The following is a 24,615-nucleotide window of genomic DNA, read 5'->3' on the forward strand; positions in this document are numbered from 1 at the left end:
GAATTTAACTGAATTCTATAAAAAGGCGGCGCCCAATATTTTTCTAGGAGTAGGTAAGTTCAAAGTTCTGCGCGTGCGTAGAACCTTGCAGGAACATTGAATGATAAGCGTTCGGGGGTTCGGAGCACGTAATGCGTATACTTAAAATGACACAATCTATCAAGTGACTTCTTTGGCTCAGTGAAAGTAAATACTAATTATTTTTAAGAGTAAGGACGTCTGGTTAATCATGAGTCAACATATAATTGTGTCTTTTTATTTTCGACTTGACGGCGCGGTTGATTGAAGAACAGAGTAGAGAACCCTTTAATCTATGGTAAATTAAATTTTTATCAACACATTTACTTTACATGTTTTTTTGCATATATTAATTTGAATCTCATAGCCACAAAAGTGACACGCAGAAATGAATACCAGGTTACTAAATTGTACAAAATTTGCTTACAACGGAACCGCGTAGTCAGAAGAAAGTAATAGTCGCTTTCATTACAATGAGTAGCCGGTACCCCCAGTCCCCATCGGACATTTCTTTTGTTACCTTTGATTAGGTAGACATTCGAAAACCGCGCGAAACTTAACAATCGCCTTTGAGCGTAATTAATTTACCTTAGAAAAATTATAAACGAATAAATTAATACATTTAGAAATTGATTAAATGATCTAGTTATTATAAACCGTAGACTAAAGACTGCGTTTGTTAACGAACTAAAATTCTTATATTAAAACTAGGTGACCCGGCAAACGTCGTTTTGCCATGTATATTATTGCTAAGAAACATTAATTTTATGTATTTTGTATGCTGTATCATAAAAAAATAAAAACAAAAAAAATATGACTAAAAAATAAAAACTAAAATTTTGAGGTGAACACCACTTATCACTTAGGGGTTTGAAATATAGATAGTAGCCGATTCTCAGACTTACTGAATATGCATAAAAAAAGTCATAAGAATCGGTCAAGCCGTTTCGGAAGAGTATGGGAAGTGGGAACGAACATTGTGACACGAGAATTTTATATATATAGTGATTACAATTACTTATATTAGCAGTATGCGAGCTAAATAGTCCTCCCTCAGTACTTAAAAAAAGTGTGTTAAAAAGAACTAATTAAAGAAGCAACAAAAATATTATTTTAACAAGCGAGAAGCTAAGCCATATATGCCTCTGTCTCAATGTAATCTAAGCCAAATAATTTAGAATTTAAAACTGTATTGTTTGTAACTAAGGTAACAGGTGTTTTATCATTTATGAATGAACATTTTTCACACAAAATTTGATTAAGTATATGCTAATAAAAATTATTTGAACAACTAAACATGCTAATCTTAAGTACGGAGAAGGATATTTAAATACACTCATTAAAAAAATATGAATACTGATTGATAAAAAAAAATAATTATCATAAATACACATCAAAGGTTCCACTCAAAAAATGAGATGGAATTATATTAACAATCATTACTCAATCAAATTCAGACATGTGCGCTGACACCCAATGAAAATTACCAAGAAAATTGACATATCAAAACGTGTCGAGGCCCATAATTAACAATGATTACTGCATCTTTGCAGGAAAGGGTAAATACATTTTTTTCTTACACCAGGTCACGAATAGCCGGACACGAAATTAACTCGCGAATTGTCGCCGACGAATTACAACAGAACAGCTGAACTATTAAAAAGCCAAACGTTATGCAATTAAAGTAAACAGTAAACACTAAAAGGACAAGAAGAATAAATAGATATGAAAAGAATAAACAAGGAATTTACTGAAAATGAGGCTGAAGTTGAAGGAAACAAGTCCAAAATAGAACACAAAAATAAGGCAATAAACATGCAAACAAAATAAAACAGAGTATATGATTGTATTGTAGACTTTTTCTAACGATCATTTTAAATATAAACCAAAATGTGAATGGTTAAGGAAGCAAGTTCAAGTTGGTTCCAATATATTGGATGTAAGAGTGAAAGCTCCGAGCGGCGACCGGCCTTGAAACCAGAATACGAGAGTTGGTATCAGATGACAAACTGTAAATGATTTAATTAAATCAAATATTTCAACACAAGGTTCTAATCTCGTACAAATATTAATTGTTTTACGCATGTCTGAAATTAGCAGTCAAATAGCAGATGAAGGAAAATAGAACACAAAAGGAATAAACTGTAAAGAATTTATCTTGAACTTTATACTTAACTATTTACGTATTCTAGACGCGTGCGGACTTATTAAAACACTGTCCCACGGAGTCCGGCAAACAATAAGTACAGAGACATATTCTGAACAATGGTCACATACGATAGGAATCGCCAATTCGTTGGTGACGTTTATTCGTATCCTTGACTACAATTGTCGCATCTACAAAGCTTTTGCAGAATGCGCATATTTAAATCAGAATAAAAGGAAAACGAGTGTCAACGACCACTACTGAATAGGTCCCTCACTACCACATTCTATACACTACAAGCTCAAATACGAAACAATAATAGGAATTTGTCATTTATGTGAAGCACGTAATACATTTACGACATCAGTAAACAATTCCACAATGTGCATAGTAACGTGAGCGTAAATGATGTACAAACAGACGCACCCCAATATCATTGCGAAGCGATCTTCTGCTTAGAAACGGTAGGTGTAAATTCAGACAAAAACGAAAAATCAACATTACATTAAATTACATAACAAATACAGGTTATTAGAACGTGTATGGGATTCCACTGAATCAATATCAGGTACTCAAGGACGTGTTAAATTAAACTTAGCCAATAGGCCAATTATATTTGCCAATAAAAGCCAATCTTACTTAACACCATAAAATCCGAGCACCTACAACTAATCAATAAAAGCAAAGTGGCAGGTATAAGAAGCCCTAGGCGCACCGACGTCGCTGTTAAAGAATCTTAGGCAATGCTTTGGTCAAAGGACATCCACCTAGCAGCCTCCAAAATCAAAGTAGCCATGATAATCGCCAACCTTCTAAACGAGACGACACTAAGAAGATAAAAGCCGATAGCCGGAAGATACTAGCATTTATCCTTGAGGACAATCACGGTATGCGTACAAGTGATCTAAAACAATGAAGATTTGCTGTAAAATATGTTATTGCCTTTGTTAAACAAAGGTTTATACATCAGGAACTAAACGAATGCAAATACAGAAGACGTTATAAATATGCAACGTTTGTAATACATTTAGGAGATAAAATAAACGCACCCGTAAAGAATTTTAAATTATAATTTTGTTAGCTTTATCTTTGATAATATTGTAACAGTTACAGTCATTGTCAAGCTTATCGTGAATCGACTTTTTAAAAATTATTAAGCGTTATGCTGCTTTGTTGAGTTAAAGTATTGTTATTGTTTAACTATTCTTTAGATTTCAATCAAAAATTAATTAAAAACTAAAGAACACGCAAATAATACTATTACAATACAATTAAATGAGTCTCCTAGACTTAAAAGAATGAGTAATAAATTATAAACCGATTGAAAAATAACAAGATGACCGCGAGCCACTTTCACCAAGGGTCGTCAGCTTTCGGTGGCTTGTTTCTCTATAGTCTATACAATCACTCCGATGTTTACGTACAATATAGCCATCTCTCTCTGTCTAACGCGAGAGAGAAAGGTGGCATCGTCTGCCCGAGTCGCTCGTACGCGGACTACTTCCCACATATTGTATTCTCTTTTTATGTAGGGCGAGAACCTGAACGTGACTTAATGACCCAAATTCCTCAATTATTCAAAATACCACGCAACTTGATTTTATAGCTATAATGTGAAATCAAACATATTAAATCCGTTTGGAAATCATCATGTTCTTTGTATATGTAAATTCCCGAACAATGTGTGCTATATGCAAACAATACGTGTTATAAAACTAATATTTTTTATGTCAATATGGTTATAGGACTTTAATATATCCGCGTCCCAAAAATATTGCGAAAACGGATACGTTTCTGCCTCGAAATATCGCAAAAGGTGAAGAAAGTAATGCCTTATGTTAGTCATCGTGGAAATATGTTACTACGAGATCGGTGTGACTAACATCAGGTGCCTTCAATGGCCTGGTAGTGGCCTACTTTTTCAATTTGTTTGCAAATAATGCGATTAAATTTTCTGAGATTTAATACTCTTGCGGTAAAACAAAAATTTAATTACATCGCAATAACACAAAACAGGAGAAAAATAAAATTAAACAAATGAAGACGTAAATGGACAACTCAAATATAAATATTAAAAAAAATACTAGTACGCTACTAATTGGTTTACACGTATCAATACTGTATAAACTTGAGATTCCAAATTGAGAGACATGCTAAGTTGATGAATCAATCGAATCGTCGATTCAAAACATCTCCGTCGGGCCTTGGTTATGACAGGCTCATGTCAGCGTCAACGTGTCTTAGCAACATGATATCCAAAACTCAGGCATAATTATCCATTGAATCAAAACGACGCATACATATGCACGACGCATTCCATTCACATACATATTGGATTATAAATTTGAAGATTCAGTGCCGAAGGTTACACGGGTGTCTATTAAATCTCCCTTGACGTTACAATAGCAACCATTTCAAATATATTTAATTATAAAATATTCGTGTCACGGCCGGTTATTCCCGATGTGTGCATTGAGCGACATACAAATTGTTGGACCTTGTGAAGGCTGCATTATATACATTTTAATAAGTTTAAGATTTACACATTACAGTAAAGATGAGAAGATTAAATATATTTTTAATAAATAAAGCTTGTTTTCATTTACTCATTAGTCTTAAGTTATGTTAATGGTAAATGATGTCTTTGTAAAGACAATTTATAAATAAAAATACAATAATGATATTACGAACAAATGACTGTCACTGATAAATAATATTGTTTTTTTTACAAATACGTTGAAGCATGATTACAGATGCTTACAAACATTTAGTAAAAAGTTTGCGCTTTATAAGAGGGACGTAGAGTTTATTGTCAGCTCTTCTTATCTGTCCTTTGATTTGAGAACCATCAATTATTTTTACTGACGTTATAATTGTACATTGATATAATTAAATATTTTGATTTTGAATGCATATTATATACCATGGAGTCCAACCAATTATCTGTTCGTTCTGGCTTAGCGGCGGAGCATGTTATGAGTGATTACGTAATTGTTATCTTGACTTACCTTCTTGTGATTCCAGAGCACGTTGACGGAGGGTTTACCGCGGCGGAAGTCACTCTGATCGATGACGTCATCGTGGATCAACGAGGCTGAGTGGATCATCTCGCTGATCATGGCCACCTGTCGCTGAGATGGCAGCAGTGCACTAATAACAACATATGATTTTACGATCTGATCATTAAAAGCCGTTGATAATTGAAATATCACCTAAAAAATTAATGAGAACGAGGGAGAAAACAGCAGTTATGGTTTAGTGGCTGCAGCGTGCGACTCTCATCCCTGAGGCAGTAGGTTCGATCCCCGGCTGTGCACCAATGGATATTATTGTGATGTGCGCATTTAACGTTTAACGCACATAACGTAACGTAAAAAAGATGAAGGAAAACATTGTGAGGAGGGTGGCTAGCCTTAGACCTAAAAAGTCGAAGGCGTGTGTCAGGCACAGGAGACTGATCATCTACTTCCCTATTACATTGACAAATGATCATGAAACGTATACAGAAATCTGAGGCCCAGACCGGAAAAGGTTGTAACACTGATTTATTTTAGTTTTTAAGAGGGGTAAAATCTCGTTAAGAGGGGTAAATCGTTTCTAATATTTTAAATGACATAATTTCAAAATAACCATCCGTCATTTCAGATATAGCCTTGGAAATTTTTCTTGAATCATATTATGTAATTGTGTTTTCCCAACGCATTATCATCTTTATGTCAGTAGGATTCTATTCACTACTCTCGGATACATAGTACGGAGAAGCGCTAATTATATTAGAAATGTATATATAAGGTATGTTATATAAGGTACATATATATGTAAAATTATATAATCACTAACAATAAATTACATTTAGGAAATATTTCAAGTTCAAAAAAACCGTTACTAAAATTAACGAGGACAAAAAAATTCACACTATACCAAGCAAGTAGGTTAATTATTTCCGCGTTTTTCCGAAGTTTTACACATTAGATCCTTACATCATGTGAAGTGACACGAGTTTTACATTTAAACCGACTTCAAAAGAGGCTTCCAAGGAAAATACCCGGGAGATGATTTTTTTTATAAGTATATTCCAATTTAGGAAACTGTTGAACGGTTCAAATCGGGTACAGTAGTTTTTAGATATGCGCCTTCCTATTTCTAAGGACAGAACTTTTATTACTATTACATAAGTAACATTGCGGGTATTTGATGCCGGGTTAATTTAAATGACTTTTATAATTCATATAAATACGTTATTGCAATTTTGCGCCCCGGCTGTGCCACCAATGGACTTTCTTTCTATGTGCGCGTTTAACAATCGCTCCAACAGTGAAAAAAAAAACAAAAAAAAAAACTTCTCAAAGAAATCTGCTTGCCTTAGACCCAAAAAGTCGACGCGTGTGTCAGGGACAAGAGGCTGATCACCTACTTGCCTATTAGATTGACAAATGATCATAAAACAGATTCTGAAATCTGAGGCCCAAAAAGGTTCTAGCGCTACTGATTTATTTTATTTTTAAACTTTGCTCCTATGTCTGCTCTCATGATCAGAGTTTCATCTCATCAGAGTTTGAGTATAAAGTATAGTAGTACTTATATAGTATAAAGAGCGCAATCGTATTGACTCAACAATATCTCCTCCGCCCTGAAGCAAAATATGTTGAATCACTTTAATTCCTTTGTCATTTCATAATCATTACATACCTGATATTAGAACATTTAATAAGTGATTCTACCCACAACCGGGTTTTACACGCACCTTACATAAAATGTTAAATATTCCTCACATGTAAGATATGCGAATGATATATACGTGCGAACAATATATTAAGATCAATAATGTCTTTAAATATCTTTTCAAGGATATCTCATATGCACATAGATACATTAGCTCATGAAAGTTGAGTAATAAAGACGTAACATATGCATAAAACAAGTGTAATCTTCGACAATGTGTAATCAATCATGCGCTGCATAAGGTTTTTGCTCTTGGGACATTTTCAACTATATTACGTGATATTAGGAAACATCAAACAACAGAATTTCAGTATTACTTGGATGATATTGTTGAATGAATAAATGAATTAAGCCATCGTTTCTCAACCAGTTTTATGTTGTACCCACTAAAATGCCAAAAAGTTAAGTAAAACAGTCTTGCGACCACGTCACTCTAAAATTATATGAATATGTACATTGTACATAGCGCGCAATTTTTTTTCCTATATGTAGTTTGTATATTTATATTTTTTTAACAGACTGCGACCCCCTTTTAAACACACTCCGACTAGGCTTTCTTATTTTTTTTATTATTATTCTATACACGGCAACCACTTTACCTCGATACTGTTGGGGAATAATTGTATTTTTTTTTAATTTTGGTGTAACCAAACAACAAGCTTTACTAAAGAAAGTTCATCTCACCTGTTTTCACCATATACATGGTAGTTGACAGCTTTTGCCATAAGTATGGCAACCATCGGCCTCAGAGCTTTTCCCTGACCGTCGAAATAATACGTAGCAATGGTGTTTAATTCTGGTTGATTTGTGTTGCGCTCCAACTCCTGCGAATCAGATAAACTAAAGTCGAGTTGGGATCACGTTTTCAATGACGTAATATAAATAATTTTAATCTTTGACCTATGATCGTTTTAGGCGTCGATTTATTATCCATTCATACACAAATTTTATACAACAATATATGCAAAGGCATTGTATCAGCAGTGCACTAAAGGAAAACCTTTTCAGCGTAAAGTCGTATCTCCCACTTCACAGCGCATCTAAATTCGTTTGATTACGAATACAATGAATTATAAACTTAACATTCAATTGTTTTTACAGATAAACGACCGCTAAATTTCCTTTAAATCTAGGAATTATGAGTTTTTTAAAGTTTTCCTTAACTAAATTTTAACACACCTAAATCGGTAAGGTGTAAAGCTTGTGTTGTAAACGTGTTGAAGCTTTTGACGTTACAATATGTTATACAATAAGAAGGATAATGGACATGGATATCGTAAAGTTCTGTTGTCCAAATTTATGTTACCATAACATTATAAGCCATAATCAATAAAGGCTAAATAAATATAAAGTCTCTATTTTTGTAGTAGTCAAAATTACAATAAACTTATCTAAAAAATTAATAATAACATAATTGTCATCGTTACTGTTAAAGATCATAATCATTCGTTGACTTGAGAAATATTCAGCTAAAGCAATGTAGTAACAATATGGATGATGTTAAACAATGTGAATCTCGAAGGAAATCACTAATGTGTTTGTCCTCGTGAATTCTATTGTACACTGCAATCTCTTAAGACAGTTTAGTTCACTTAATTTAGACTTAGACAAATTTCGTAAGACCAGTAGCATTGTCTTTACGATGTTGATTTGCACGTATTTCAAAGCATATTAATGGATTGTTATACAAAATAATAATTATACAACTTTCTCATTAATCACAATATCTATCAGTAGCAAAATGTTAAGTAAAAGTTTTTAAGTTTTTCGCGTTCATACTGATGCGGCCTCCATCAATCCAAAGGAGGAGGTAATCCATTCCACGTGTAATTATTTTTAATATGTAAGGATATAATGTAAATATAATATAATTATAATTATAATTTTCATAACTAAAATTCAATCCATTACATGTGGAGCAAGGTCCAATACTTGCAGTAGACATCAAAATAAGTGATGAAGGACTAAAAAGAGAGGCGAAGAGTTTCGTTCCAAATCCCTTTAAGACAGTAAATAATAATCGAGTCATTTAATTTTTTAAGCGTTTATACATTAATAAAAATATTTTCACAATGAATTTAAATTTTTTATTAATAGTAAGTTAGATTAGTGAATATACAGCTTTAAAGTTTCACTTGTTCAACTAGGAAATATTTGTCAAAACATTTCAGTTATATTTGTACCCAACGTTTTCCTATTAAGGTGATGCTAAAACATATAAGGTATCACGGTATTGTCCAATGTCACTGAATATATCTATACTAAAATTATAAAGAGGAATTGATTGTTTTTTTTTGCATTGAATAGTCGTCGAAACTACAGTACAGATTAAACAATTATTTAACCATAAGAACCCTATGTACCCTGCTGAACACAGGCTATAGAATATTGTCAAAAAAGTTACGATTTTGTATGAAATAACAATAGTGTAACTCGAGGTGTGAAAAGTACCAATAAAAATTCCTAAATACGCTGCGGAAACTAGCAATAGAAAACACTAATATCTAGAAAAAACGTCCGCAATACCATATTTCTAACAAAAATTACTGAGAAACGCTTATCATCATGCTACGACCGAATTTATGCGGGTGAAACCGTAGAGCACAGCTAGTTCTTTATATTTTATTAGGACTATGACTTGTCAATGTCAAAATATTACAACATTATTTGCCATGCAATGTGTTCATTAGCGTTGTAGTATTGTGGTCTTGTCGAGTTGAAAATCAGTTTAGAAGGTTATATACGACGTAATGGTTAACATAATTAAATTAGTTTACGTTTAAATGATATATTCCATTTAGGAATCAGGTCTCTGTGTTCATTAAAATATGCCCAAGTTATAAATCAAATTCTAACAGAAATATAAAATAAAATAAAAAATGCGGCAAACCAGTGCTTCTTAATATAAAACCTTAATCAATTATTAGACGTATTAGTTAAACTTCTGACAATTACTGCACGCGCAATACGATTTTCTGACTTAGGTCGCGTCATTTCTTCTTTGACATTTTAATAAAGATGTTTCTTAAATAGCACACGTGTTAGTTTACCTTAAAATAATATGTGTGGCTGGGAATTGAACCCAGGACCAGGACTATATTCTAATTAAGTCATGGAAGCAGTCAACGGCCAGAAGTGGTCAATGTAAAGTGTTTTTGTTTAAGTTACTTTATTCGAGAGTAATTACTGTTTGCTCTGCAGAACGAGTGCTGTCAAATTAGAGCTGTGCTAACCGGTTAAAAATAGTATCAATAACGACTTAAGAAGAAAGTTTTGCGTCACGGTAGACAATTCGAAAAGAAGGTCATTGTTCGTTCACTGCACTTTACGCTTGACATCATAATACTGAAACATTGTTGCACCAAGGTCATACTAGATTGGGCACCCAGAATGCAATTTTATATTCTTTAACATAGTCCTACATTAGGGCTATAATTATACAAATAACAGCTTATGATACGACTAATTTTAGAGAGCATCCTGTGAACATCCGAGTCAAGGATTTAGAATGACGAGATCTTAAAATTTTGCAACTAATGTGAGGTAAGCAATACAGAATTTGTGTGTCAATAATTTTATTTTAATTTCGGTCTTAAATACAATTTAACTGCATACATTTATTGTTAACAGTGGAACAGAAATTGGTAACAATTTTTTGTCCCCCAAAACATAGATTATACTATTAGTTGAATAAAATTAACAACAAAATATTAAAATTATAACTGATAGTCAGTTGTTGGATAAATAAGGTCAGAATATTATTATGAAAATTTTGGAACGATATAAAATGCATATAAATATCTAATAATATAATACTTTGAACCTGATCATCTTTTAAAAAACTTGTTCCAAAGCGTTGAAAGTCAAGAGTAAAACTTGAAAGAACGACATCACTAAAGATAGTAATAAAAGCGATATCTAGGAAACATAGAAAATCAACTTGCAGCATCCACCAGCCTAGTTCGAGACGGGTTTTCCAAGAAAGTAGGCGAACTACTCAAAGCTATCATTTCTAAGCTCTTAACAAGTTTATAATTCTATTTACTTATTCGAATTCTCTAACTATTTGTATATGTTAATTGCGCATTAATTGATTGATAATCACGTGTCACTACAATAGTCGTCCTTGTTGATTTTATAAGACATTTGTGGAGTAACACAAGTATTTATGATGTATTGCATCAAGATGTAGCATAATGTATGCGCTACGATGTCACATAACACATCATTAGCATAATCGTAGCTATACGTAGCAGTGTAGCACGTCTACGAATATTGGTGTGCAAATTTTATCATATTAATAATCATTACTGTAGTTAAATAATACTTACGATAAAATTTTATATTTGGAACATAGAACAACCATTTCTAAAAATTAAGTTGATATTTTAAAAATCGAACAAAACCTATTAATAATATTATAGTTAACACCACAAAATTGAATTGCACAACCCTCGACCGCTCGCGTGTCAACACGTGATGACTTTGACACAATTCTAATAATCGTGAACACTGCTTGACCTATTCTTAACATTTAAAATATACTTAATTTTGTATTGAACATATTTATATTTGGTTAACAACCTCTTGTGTTTCTCTAGTCTATACGATATACGATATCTTGCGTAATCACTTATACCTATTACTATACAAATTATGTCTCTCAAACATTAATCTTGTAGTTTTGTATACGTATTACGTTCCGGTTCGGTCACTGTCATTCGCTTTAATTAGAGATTTATGAATATTAAACGTCTTTAAATAACACAGCAAATATAAGAAATATTCTCACCGATCGTATATCTTCATATATTCCGTTAAGATCGTCTTCGAGGAGGCGGTAGGGGTCAACAATCTGAGCACCGTAGTCTGGCAAGGAGCCCGTGCTTGTACTTTGCATGCTGGAGGCCAGGCGTCGCATCGCACCTGACGCAAGCGCCCCGGAGGACCCACATGCTGGCCCACATGTGGTTACTCGCTGAAACACAACATAGAACTTATACACTTACAATAAAACAAAATTTTAAACAGCTTTATAGCTTAGTAAGTCTACCATAGCAGTATTTTTATACGAATATTATACGCATTCCTTTAATACTTTGCCCCACTCATGGCACATGTTTGGTGGCTTAAGTGAAAGACGAACCTATATAAAAAGCGATTACACATATCGAAGTGATACCTACACTCCACTGTATCCTTGACAACATTTATACTTGGAAGTATTTTAAATGTAACCTAAAAACGATGGTAATTAAGCGAGTTGTTAGTGTTTTGCCTATAAAATACGTTCCACTTTTACGTATTAAATTTAAATGTTACAATGTTAAATGAAAAACTTTTAATATGATGAACCCCTTAGAACTTGGCAACCTCTTCCGAATCTAACATACATAAATATCTAAAAATGAAATAGGTTTAATTGAGATTAAAGCATTTATCATTCACATTAGTAAAAAAATCCAATCAGATTTCGCATATGTTAATTTTCATATGATCTTGCCAAACACGCCTTTGACTTAACGGTCAAAGTTCGCCATCACTTAGCGTTCCAGTTAAATGTCATTATTTATAGTGTCAAAAAAAATCCTTGCAAATAAAAATTCTTTGTGGTACATATACTATAATCTGACAGGGCGCGGCTATGCCCTTAGCTCAACGGCGGCAGTGACCGCGATCCGAGTTTTGCAATTGGTTTATGCAACTGCAGTCGAGTGCAGTATACACCTGATGGGCTTCAACCGGCTGGCCGCTTGCAAAACCACCGGCACACGTATGCATATATTGGCATGAGACCTTTACAGGCCTTCATAATAACTAATAAATACTCCACTCTTCACTTCGGTAGTAATGATAGTATTGATTTCATATGTAGAGAGACTCCATAACATGAGTGATTTACTCGTTATGGAGTTTCATATAACTCTTGATATGATTTTTCTAGGCAATTATCTCTATTCTTCTCATTATTCTCTCTCTCTTATTCTCATTAAGGCTATATTTTAGAATAACTTGAATGATTTTTGTGATTAGAAATGATTTGCGCAAGTTCTCGCTTTATTATATGAAATAAAAATGATACACGGCTGAGTTTAGCTTGTACTTTTCAGACCGCATTTATAACTATTAGCTACGTTTTAGCAGCAAGATGTATGCAATAAATGACTTATCATTTTGATCTATCGTTAGAAATGGTACATAAAGTAACGGTACTAAGAACGTAATTTTTTCAAGGTCCTTTTACAAGGCTGCCTTGCTTTTAAACTTTTTAACCGTATGCAATTTTGTAATCAAAGTTGAACGAGTTAGTTATAGTTCATGTATGCGCGTGCGACATTACGATAATTACTGTTTTCGTATGCACAATTACACCTAATATTTTACCGCAACCTCCTTTTACATTTGAATGACTACATTAAGTTCAGTAATCTATGAGTAATTACTATTATTTGTAATGCACGGGAGGTTCTTGGAAATAAATTGCTATTATCCTGTGAATAACCTCAGATTTCAACTGCAATGTGTATTACGTTGTACCATATTTGTTTCAAAATTTGTGTTCGACTTTGGTAAATATTGAAATTACGTTACACAACTATCGCATTGGCTCTTAAGGTAGTTGTATAGTTATAAGTAAATAAATAAATAATGTATAAATACACTAATCGGTACGTCCACTAAAATAATGTTTTCTTTATAAACAGCCAACATATGAACAATCAAATTTGACATATAAAAAACCCATTGTACTCAATAACTATAATAAATATTGACAACCCATTAAGTGTCATAGTATTTAAGATTTCTGTATATTTTATCACTATTGTACAAGACCTAATTTCATTTGTGACAATGCTTATCAAATAACACGATGTAAAATTTGGAGTAATTCCACTATAAATAGTAAAAAATATTCGTGAAACTTGCTCCAATAGCCGCTACAGCCTTAGGTCTTAGCCTCAGATTTCTGTATCATTATGTGTTTCGTTATCATTTATTTCTTTCGGCAATTGGATGAGTTCTGTACCTAACACACGCCGTCGACTTTTTGGGTCTAAACTAAACTATACTAGCGAGTGTCAGGATGAATCACACGTTAATCCAACCATTATTGAAGCCGAGCAGGCTTCAATACTTGCGTACAAATATGAAATTGATACGGCCATTCAATGTAATGAAATGAAAACCGTGAACTCATCCATTCTTAAAGCAAATGAGGTGTCGAAATACATTAAAACATTATCTCTTTGGCAATCTCGAACTCATTATGGCACCTCGTGTCATGAATAACAACTTCCATATGATTTCACACACGTCATAGGCCATAGTATTTGACGTCAGTATAATCTAGAGAGTATTCGAGTCATAATTTATAATTATATTATTTACGAATGAAGCTAATAATCGACTTAGTGCCTTTTTTTCTGCGCGATGTTTAGGATTCGTTTTCTCACGAAACAATTATCTAGAAAATATAATTGTGCACAAGATCTTTTATCAGCTCTTGATATGGAGTGGAGTAAGGGAAGCTTTTAGATAAAGCTGGTGTGTTTTAGTGGCTAGGGGTCCATTGCGACTCGCGAACCAAGACTTACATTCCCCGCATTCCTTTAATAAGTTCCTTATCTTTCGCGGGGGCTTGTAAGTAGCAAAATTAAAGATTATTATTTAATCGCAATGAGCTTTTGTTTTTACAAATGGATATTGTTCTTAAAAAAAGTCAAAAATGCAGATTGACTCATCGTAAAATACATCATTCGAAATCCTAAAACTGTCGAACAAATATCCCATACAAATGTTACTTGGTTATAAGTTTATAACCTTTAATTCCTATAATTTTAAATATCCGTTAATACGCTATTTAAAAAAAATCTAAAGTATGGCTTAGATAGTTTTATAGTATTGGCATTACGCAATAAACTAAGTTTTTATTGATTTATAAGTTCGCTTTATAAAATATTACGCAATGTATCCTTATATTAAAGACCTGAGGTAGAACTTTTCTTTCAGTCAATAGATCAAGCTAAATTAAAAAGTTTGTGTAGCAATTTCCAAATTATGTTCCTTTCTACGAGCATCAATGCTACTATTACTATCCCCCTATGTATAAAAAAACCAATATAATTGCATAGCTTATTACTACTCATTTGTCTATTTTCATCACAACGTAACACAATGTGAGAGATAAAGACGAAATGATCCTTCGTCTCTTTAGTTAAAATTGCTCTGCCTTATCCGTTTGAAATAATTTAAGTCAGTAATTAGAGTAGAAATTTATCGGTAAAATTTTATTGAAAAATAACTAAGACCAGATTGTTATGTAGCATTACACAATGCAATACGAGTTTATGCGTTATGCACTACACTAACAAAAAATCCAATAGAAATATACGACACGCCAATCATTATTAATTCTTTCTGTACATTAAAATATTAATTTGATAGAAATTATCTAACCACATACAAAGAACGGCGGCTTGAACATAAAACAGCATTCTTTGTTTTATCAATCGCCATAGACACATACATACGAAATACAAATCCCAGGAAGATGTAGTGATAACTGTATTTCAGGAGCCTTTGACCAGCCACTGTGTGACTGTGTTTTGTGTAGCAATATCAAGACTTAATTATAATAATTTAAATAAATACAAAATTAAATAATGAAACATTAAATGAATTTATGATGAATCACATACAAAGAACGACGCCTTGAACATAAAATAGCAGCATTATTTGTTATAGTTATAGTAATTTTTATTTATTGCCATAAACAGGTTAACAACACGTACTCCAGGCTCCTCCAGATAAAGTGAATTGAACTTCAGGAACATGTGACTCAGTTACATGTATTTTTTGGCAATATCGAGCAGTAATTATAATAATTTAAATAAATAAAAAAAAAAATATTGGTTGTTTGTAAAGTAGGTTTACGATCGAGATGTTTACGTGATAACGTCTGGTGATATAAGTTTTTGGGAAGTAAGGAATTAATGAAGATAACAATTTTTTCAAATTTTAAATTACATCTATCGTTTTATTCACACTTTTGATGATAAATTTCGGGTGTAAAATGACAAGTTTACTTATTCGACTATGATATACATTTTTCTTCATACATTCACGGAATGACTGGCAGCGCTCGAGATGAGACGGGAGATCGGTCCGTCTCTCTCTCGTTATACCTGCGATCGCGCTCGTGAGGTTTTGGTGTGACACAAGTTTCTGAACATGTCACCCGACTAAAACGATTTTAAAGACGTTATCACGTCAATAATTAATTTATGATATATAATATAGATTTACTGATATGTTTACGCCAGCGAATCTGTTAGAATGTATTGCTTTGTGTACAGGAAAGAAACTTAACAGAACTATCCCAAATATTTGTTTTTAAATTTCGTATCATGAACTAAACTTTTGTAATAACTTAACAGCATTTTTCAATTGGACCGAAAATCGTAAAGGTGATTGATGTATTTTTATACAATCATTACACAAATTATATTTAAACATTACCGATCAATAATGACAAATAACATCTAAGCACGTAAAATTGCATGAGTCCGCACGGTACATAACAATTAAAACATGATAGAAAGTGACTGGGTACTTCATACACTTGTGATACCTATTCTTAAAATAGAAACAAATTGCACGTGCCCAGCAAATTAAGGAAGCTACATAATCACGTGAAAACAAAGTGAAAAATTTATTGGACCCCACTAGACTGTCTAATTTCAGGCATTCTTATTCTTTCAGGCATAGCTACTTTCACAGCGTTATGTCCAACGGTATTCTACTGTGGGCTGCGGCTGCAGAGGTTAAAACCATATTTGTACTGCAGAAGCGGGCTGTTTGGAGGATTTTTTGTGTTTCTACAAGGGAGTCGGTACAAGTTTAAAGAAATAAATATTATGACACCATCTGGTCAATATATTCTTGAAGACTTGTATTTACATAAAAATATAAATGATTTTAAAACAAATGGTGACTTTCACGAGTATAATACTCGAAACAGAAAAAACTATGCGTACGACCAACCAGGCTCCAGAAGATAAACCATTCCTTATATGGCAATTGTATTCGTTTTTACAACCAACTCCCAAGCGAAATTAGAGAATTATCATTGAATAAATTCAAAACTCGTTTAACGTAAATAAATCAAAAGCTTTTTATAAATCTGATGATTATTTAAATGATCCTAATCCTTGGGAGTGATTTTCTCCAGTTCAAATATTTATGCAACCTTACAAACAATTTGTATGGCAAAACTTGGCCATTAAAAAGAGTGGCAGTGAGTTTCTTGCCAGTTCTTCTTGCCCGCTCTACGCCCTTGACTTGCGAACAGGTAGTAAATCTGAATTTAGAATAAATTTAACATCTTTCTGTTGACGTTTATAAGTGTACCTGTATATGAATAAAGTTATTTTTTTTTAGTTAGTTTGACTGAGACCGAATTGAATGAGACTATTCATTGAAAGCCAAGTCCTTTTCTAAGCAGCTGTACCTAAGGCATACAGCGACTGTTAAAAAGGTTTTTCACAAAATAACAAGGTAGTCAAGGAAATTTGAATTTGGAACAATTTGTTACATACGAAAAAACTACGCTTTTAGTTAACGCATTCAACAAGCATCTATTATCTAGTGCGGCGCCTGTCTATATTCTCCTTATAGTCATCGATATGGCAACTGAATGAATAATACTACAATTGTATAATTAAATGAAAATACCCATTAATAACGAATTCAATTTCCGTAATCTACAGTTGTGAATAAATTACTACTTAACAAGCGTGATCAGTGATGACATTCAAATTACGCATTCTTGAATTATTCAGCACGATGATTTCCCCGGCGACAAATTGTTTATCCCCTTATAGAAAACACGTCAACGGTCAATCGTTTTTATACAAGATCGTCCAACATTTTAAGTACATATTCATTTTGCATTTAATTTCTGTCATGTCGACAGAGTCTTCTTTTGGAATGATTTGATCATTCTACATACATCTCACAATTCTTAAGTTGATTCCAAATCGAAGACATATTTTTATCTCATACTAAGTATGCATATACTCATGTTCTACAATATTTAAATAACAACAGTGGTATATTAAATTATCTTAAATGAGCAACGAAATGTATTGACCCGTTAGTAGAACCGATTTTAAAAGTTCACAGTTTTTAACTTCCAGATCGACTTAAGATCTCCTGATCTTAAGTCGATCTGGAAGTTAAGAGTAAGTTAAAGAGTGTACTTATTCTTATAAGGTCGGCAACGCACTAGCGAGCCCTCTGGCACTAATAGCCCATGAGCGGTGTTATCACATCTATATCATGTGAGCCTCCTGCCCGTATGCCCCTGTTCTAGAGAAAAAAATATGGATATATGAAGATTTTCTTACTAAATGTCCGTTAACTCTTTAAGTTGTACCTGCTGTTACACCTTGTGAAATTTCATCCCAGAAACAAAGTTGACAGTTACTTAGAATTAGTATAAAATACACAAATTTATTACGATGTATTATTTAAAATCTAACAAATCCCCTTTAAATAAAAAAACAGTCCGTAGATACCGCTACGTTTCACTTGTCCGCTACAAGCTTTACGAGTTGAAGACATAAACGCGCTAACAGTGCGCAAACGCATGAAACATGATTTTAGAATGCTAATAAGTAGTTGACTATACTGATATTGTATAATTATTGATTTGATTCACATTACAGTACAGTCTACATTTAGCTTATAATTATTTAATTAAAATTCTTTAACGCAGAGATTTTAAACGCCATACAATATAGTAAAAGTATTTAAAAGCAACGAAAGCCTTTTATAAAAATCATAAGTTAACAACACTAATTGTTTCCGCATTACAGGGATTCTTTTAACAAGTAAATACCCTGTCAAAAGCAATAACATTAAAGAGGAGAATTTTCCGTGTACATTTAAATAAGTTATCTCGGTAATTCACCCTAGCCGGACATACCTAACCTTGAAGGAAGAATTCAACTTTAGAGTACTTTACTTTCTTGTTATAGGTTGTATAAAGTCATCTTGTAATGCAATCAATTGTATACTTGACCATTTATACACTGCGTACGTGCTTTTATATTTACTGTATTTATCGTCGAAATTAATCGCAATAAAAATTAAATTTATTGTCCCTTTGTTTACTTTCTATATAAGGAGTTGTAATATCAGTATCTTGTTTAAAATATCTATTGTATTTACAATATTTTATGTTGGTCAGGGCCTTTTAACTAGCATTTTGTATTTTAATGAAATTACTTCTTTTGTCACGAAAGGTTAAATATTTCAGCAACATAACACCGCTCAAGCTAACAAAGGTTAAAAGCTTTTTTCGTAATCACTATATGTAGAAGTAGTAAAAGCGTTCAATAATAATTAATCGAATTATTTCCATACTAGTAGACTCGGCCAAGCGTTGCTGTGGCTAAGATTTTTGTTATATTACATAGTAGTAAACTATTCAAGAGAAAAGGCAGGATAACACCAATCCACCATGCGTTTTTGGTGGTTATGGCATTAAATTGTAGCTTATGTGAAACGTTGGTAATTATTTTGATAAGGATCAATACCTAGGTACGAATAAAGAGCCTTTTCTAGCGGTGGTATTTTAATTTAAAAAAATAAGAAAAAGGACACTTATTGTGACGTAACTATAAAAGATAGAGACATGCTGTCGCGACATTTTTTATAGATGTGTAATTGTAATACATCATTTTGTTCTATCATTAATAGTTTTCGCAGCGCAGGCGATTGAAGGAAGTTTTTTGTTTATTTTTTTACACCTTGGGTTAGATTATTCAAGTTTTAGTAATTTTTTGAAAATGAAACATAGCCTATGTCACTCGGGAATAGTGTAGCTTGCCAACGGTGAAAGAATTGAAATCGGTCCAGTAGTTTCGGAGCCTATTCATTTCAAACAAACAAAAAAACATAACCTTTCCTCTTTATAATATTAGTATAGAAGTATAGATAAAAAGTTCAAAACATCACAATGCGCTCAAAAATATTTGACATTTGCAAGAGATCTACATTTATACGTCAAGAATTTGAAAATTTTATTTTCTATTAAGTTCCTTTCAATAAATCCGTTCTCTAGATATCGAAATAGGGTAATTGGAGGTTATAATAATTGAGGTACGAGCCAACCGGTAACTCGGTCAAAGACCGCTCCATCAAATGAAAGGTTAAAATCGAAGGACAAATGAGCTTTTACAATTTATACTTAGATGAACATTTGTAGCTAGAATAGTAACAACGGAATTGTTAGTACTGGGTTAAGAAATACAAATATGGACAAACCAATTTTTTATATTTAATAAAAATATTAACCACTATGGGGTTAAAATAAAACCTTTATATAGTACATAACTTTCGTTAAAATCAACTGCAACTGCACAAAGCCACAGCCAAAATATCGTGGTAGTAATTGTATTTTTATATGTGCGTCTATGACTTTTTATTGTGAATAGCCATCGAGTATTTAAAATACTATACCTTTAAATTACAATAAATATAAACCACATCTTCAATTATTATCGTGAAAAGGTTTGCTTTATGTTAATATTAAACTACAAATTAATAGTTTCTGAGTAAGAAATGCGTCACAGTAAAGTAATCATCATCACATCACGTACCATCAAGTAATTAGAATTTTTTTTTTTAATAAATATATATGAAATTCTAACATTTACTAGTGAATACTCTACGTCCGCGTGGTATATGTATATGCATTATATTACCTTCGTCCTAAGTATTTCTAGTGATTAGTGTCGTGTTTTGCAACATACAACGGTTACGCTCTCAAAACTGTATATTTTTTTAATGATTATCACCGTGAGCTGAAACGCTTTCAAAATATTGGTCAACTGGCGTTCCCTTACTAATTAGTTATAACATAATAAATGCGTATAATTTTGTAAAGTCTTAATGTAGTGGAATAAAAATTCAAAATTTATTCCGTAAATCTTAAAATTCGATAAGAAAATACAATTGCGCTATCAGATATTGATCAATTAATTTATAATTTGACAAATAAAAGCCATAGACACAAGCCTCGCAAATTGGCGGCCGTCGAAGTAGAATAATTTAGTGAGCAGCTGGTTCCAAAATATAGTAGCGTGCACTTCTAATTTAAAATATGTAATTTTTATTATATATTTACAGTAATTATTCAAAATCTTGTGAAGCACCTTAAATTATATTTTCAAGTGTATTTGATTAAACAAATAACCGACAATACTGTGAGAATTATTTAATGAAAAATTAACTACACGCCCAAATTTATGTCAGTAATTAATATTGCGTTTACAGATGATTTTATTGTTTGCAAGTCGAATTAAGTGTAGTTGCTCAACCGTCTAATTGTATTTAGAAGGACATTTGGTAACGCAGATTGTCGTTGATTTTGCACTTTAAATTATAATACACACAATTTTAATAACACATTTTAATATTTATGTTATGACAATAATTACATCGAAAATTACCCTATGAATTATATCGCATTCATTTAAATAAGGGTCTAAAGTGAGTGTTATTTTAATGACTGAGACAGTGTATTTAAGTGTATCTGAAAAAACACCTTTTCGACTTTCAGTTAGACGAAAAATGTTCTTATGTATTCCTCTGAGACGGACAGTGAATTAGATTAACAATAAATAATTACAAAATGTAGGAGGGGCTTGCATGTCACAATCGTAAAACCACATTTTCGTGTGAGAACTATTATGACCTTTACATCATCAAATTCTATATCTACCATTAACAGTATAAATTGATTGATTGATTGAAAAATACAAATTTATCGTTCTGAAGAGTTGATAGCTATATATTTTAATAGTAGTTAAAGCGACAATATAGTAACAATATTGTGACAGCAAATACTGCTTTTTGCGCCTAAAAATATGTATGTGTATTGTAATCACGTAAGAATCAAAGAAAATGTTGTAAGTCGAAAATAACATATGCTGCGTCGCATGCGTTGTTGCAAACTCTTATACAATAATGTCGACTGAACAAATAGTTGTGTGTTCCGCATTTCTAGTGAGCTTCATTACGTGCGATTTATTGAACTGAGTTTTATACATATTAATTATTACCTTATCAAAACAAAAACGAACTTAAATGAGTGACTAAAGACTGTACTACGAAGTTTTCGTGGTTTTGTAACGCAGTTGTTAGTCTGAGTTACTTTCAAGTCTATGGGGTTTTTTATCTGACAATTTCAGACAGTTTTAAATGTAATATTTTGAACATTTTACAATAAAATTAAACTAGTATTTTGAATATATATTACAAATATTTATTCATATATGTAACACAATGTACACTTATGAACGTCAAAAAAAATTAAATGCTTCTAATTTTACATTTACTGCCAGTTCTCAAATTTAGGTCGTATGACGGAAGAGAAGAACTATAGTCGTATTTTTAATTAGACGAAGCCAACTGACAGTAGCTAATGTAACTTTGTAAATTTGTTTACTTAAATTTGTTGCCATATTTAAAGTAATAGTGATGCGTTCAGTTCTTGTTCAATCAGATGAATGAACAATGAGTGTGAATAGTCAATCATTTCAAACAATAAAAGAATATTATTTCTATTTCAAAATTGTATAGAAGTGCTCTGATATAAGTTAGGTACTAGTACTATGTAACTACAATCAGTTTTTTGACGTCTTATTACAAAGCGCGGCGCGGCGACTAGTGCCATCACCGATCATTAATTCAGGGGTTTTTACTTTGTCACAACACTATTTTTATTTCATTAAAAACTGACAACACCGTAAACGTCAGTTGACTTCGTCTAATTAAAAAATCGACTATAGTAATAAACTCTCCGTAACTCTTTTTAATCGCCAAGTTTTTTGTTTTACATAATGTTTGTAAGGAGCTGCATACACCATGACATCTTAAGTAATCAATTTTTATCAAATCAAAAATTTAATAAAAATAGCTAGTAGCCATTCTTTACTAAACGAGGTCAATGTTCGCGAAAACTAGAATAAAATAAGAAAGGCTATCAACCAAACAGCGACGCCTGCTACGTGACGTTAACAAGTCAGGTGGCTTACCCAGTTTCGGAGTTATTAAAAATTCGTCGAATAATTTCACAACTTTCACTAAGTAAAATTGTTTACATGAGCAATACATCCCTAGTCCGACAATGATTATAAACTATGACCGACTTTTTTTCAACAGTATAATATATAATCACATAGTAAACTCTATTTGATGTAATTCTTATTTAATGGTACAGTACAACATTACTATTACACGTAATTAAGGATACTAACAAGGATACAACGACATTTATAAATTTTTTCCTTCAACTCTAATGAAAACATACATTGTAATCAATGGGCGAATTATTCAATTGAAGAAGAAACTAAATGGAATATTAATGTGAAAAATAATTGTTGTTTAGAAAGTACACTATACTGTATGAGTATAAAGATTTTTCATTGCATGCTCGCACGCTGCTCGAGAAAGCACGAAGAGTCGCGATCGAACTCAGATCAAGGTTCTAATGATTATTCTATCTTTATATACGTATACTAATTTTATATGGAGTATAAGTTGGGATCCTATGCATCGTTCTCTATTCTAAGTTTCTAACGACGTTTATGATAACGGAGATGAAAATTATAATAATGTCCTGATACTAGTTAACCTACAGTTTTGTGCTTCTGAAAATAATCACAATTTATATAATACATACCTATTATTATCCAAAAAATGAGACGCAAATGGAATCGAGAATAAAACCAGCGACTGCATATTTGGCTAGTAATTTATCGAATTAACATAATACTAGGTAAAGAAAGGGGCGAGAGTTTATTTGTCGAAAGTAAAAGTTATTAACATGGAGAAAATCGGCGAACAAACTCAAGAAACCTGTGCCCAGTGCCGCTAACCGACCTACTACTACTGTACCTACTGCGACGAAACGCAGTTTCACTTTTATTTTACCAATGTTTTTATTAGCAAAATTCATAGGGTATGGGTAAATTGGTAATTTTATATATATATATATTACAAAATAAATTGATGTAGTAGTAATATAACATAAATGTCTAAAAAGTATCATAGACGGACTCATTCATAAATTGTGTAAGAAAAATACGAATTAGATCAGCTGACTTATAGGTTAATGTCATGCTGTTATGTAAAAAGGATTGCTGTCAGAAAACTAACTTGTAAGAGTTTTGTTTTTATCCAACGACGTACAAGTACAGTAGGAATTTTATTATGTAAATACAGTAAAGATAATCATTAAATTAGTAAGTACAATTATTTAACTAACCTGACATGTCTTTCCAAATATCCGCAATGGTGTTGGTCCGGGAGGTTTAAGTTTCACAAATACAGTCTGCCTTCGAACTTTAGGCCCGAATTGACACATAAACTTATCCTGAACACGAGCACAGAGCCTACTAGAACTTAAACACGCCATAACTACAACTGCAACGTAACGTTTGAAGACATGAACTACCTACATATCTTGCTATCAAACAAGAACTCGGCCTTTTACTCCCTCCTTGTAACTTACGACAGCTGATTCTGATTGATAATGAAAAGTCACGTCAAAAAATTTTGACATCACTGTCAAGCTATCCACTTATATGTTATCCACAGATATGTTATTTTGTAATATATACAAGAAACTATCAAATTTATACAATATAAAAATGTAT

General features: G+C 32.3%; 1 protein-coding gene across 1 annotated transcript in view; it reads right to left on the minus strand.

Annotated features, from left to right (window-relative positions):
• LOC125052991 (all trans-polyprenyl-diphosphate synthase PDSS1) overlaps positions 1-24,468 on the minus strand; it is a 36,929-nt gene extending 12,461 nt beyond the window's left edge. Inside the window, exons 1-4 of the mRNA XM_047654129.1 lie at positions 24,225-24,468; positions 11,679-11,864; positions 7,571-7,710; positions 5,173-5,314 (exon numbers count right to left, since the gene is read on the minus strand). Coding sequence (XP_047510085.1) covers positions 5,173-5,314; positions 7,571-7,710; positions 11,679-11,864; positions 24,225-24,374 — 618 coding nt within the window. The 5' untranslated portion in view covers positions 24,375-24,468. The remainder of the gene's footprint in view (positions 1-5,172; positions 5,315-7,570; positions 7,711-11,678; positions 11,865-24,224) is intronic.
• Between the last annotated feature and the right edge of the window lie 147 nt (positions 24,469-24,615).

The sequence above is a fragment of the Pieris napi genome, chromosome 10 (genome assembly GCF_905475465.1).
Source record: "Pieris napi chromosome 10, ilPieNapi1.2, whole genome shotgun sequence".
NCBI lineage: Eukaryota > Metazoa > Arthropoda > Insecta > Lepidoptera > Pieridae > Pieris > Pieris napi.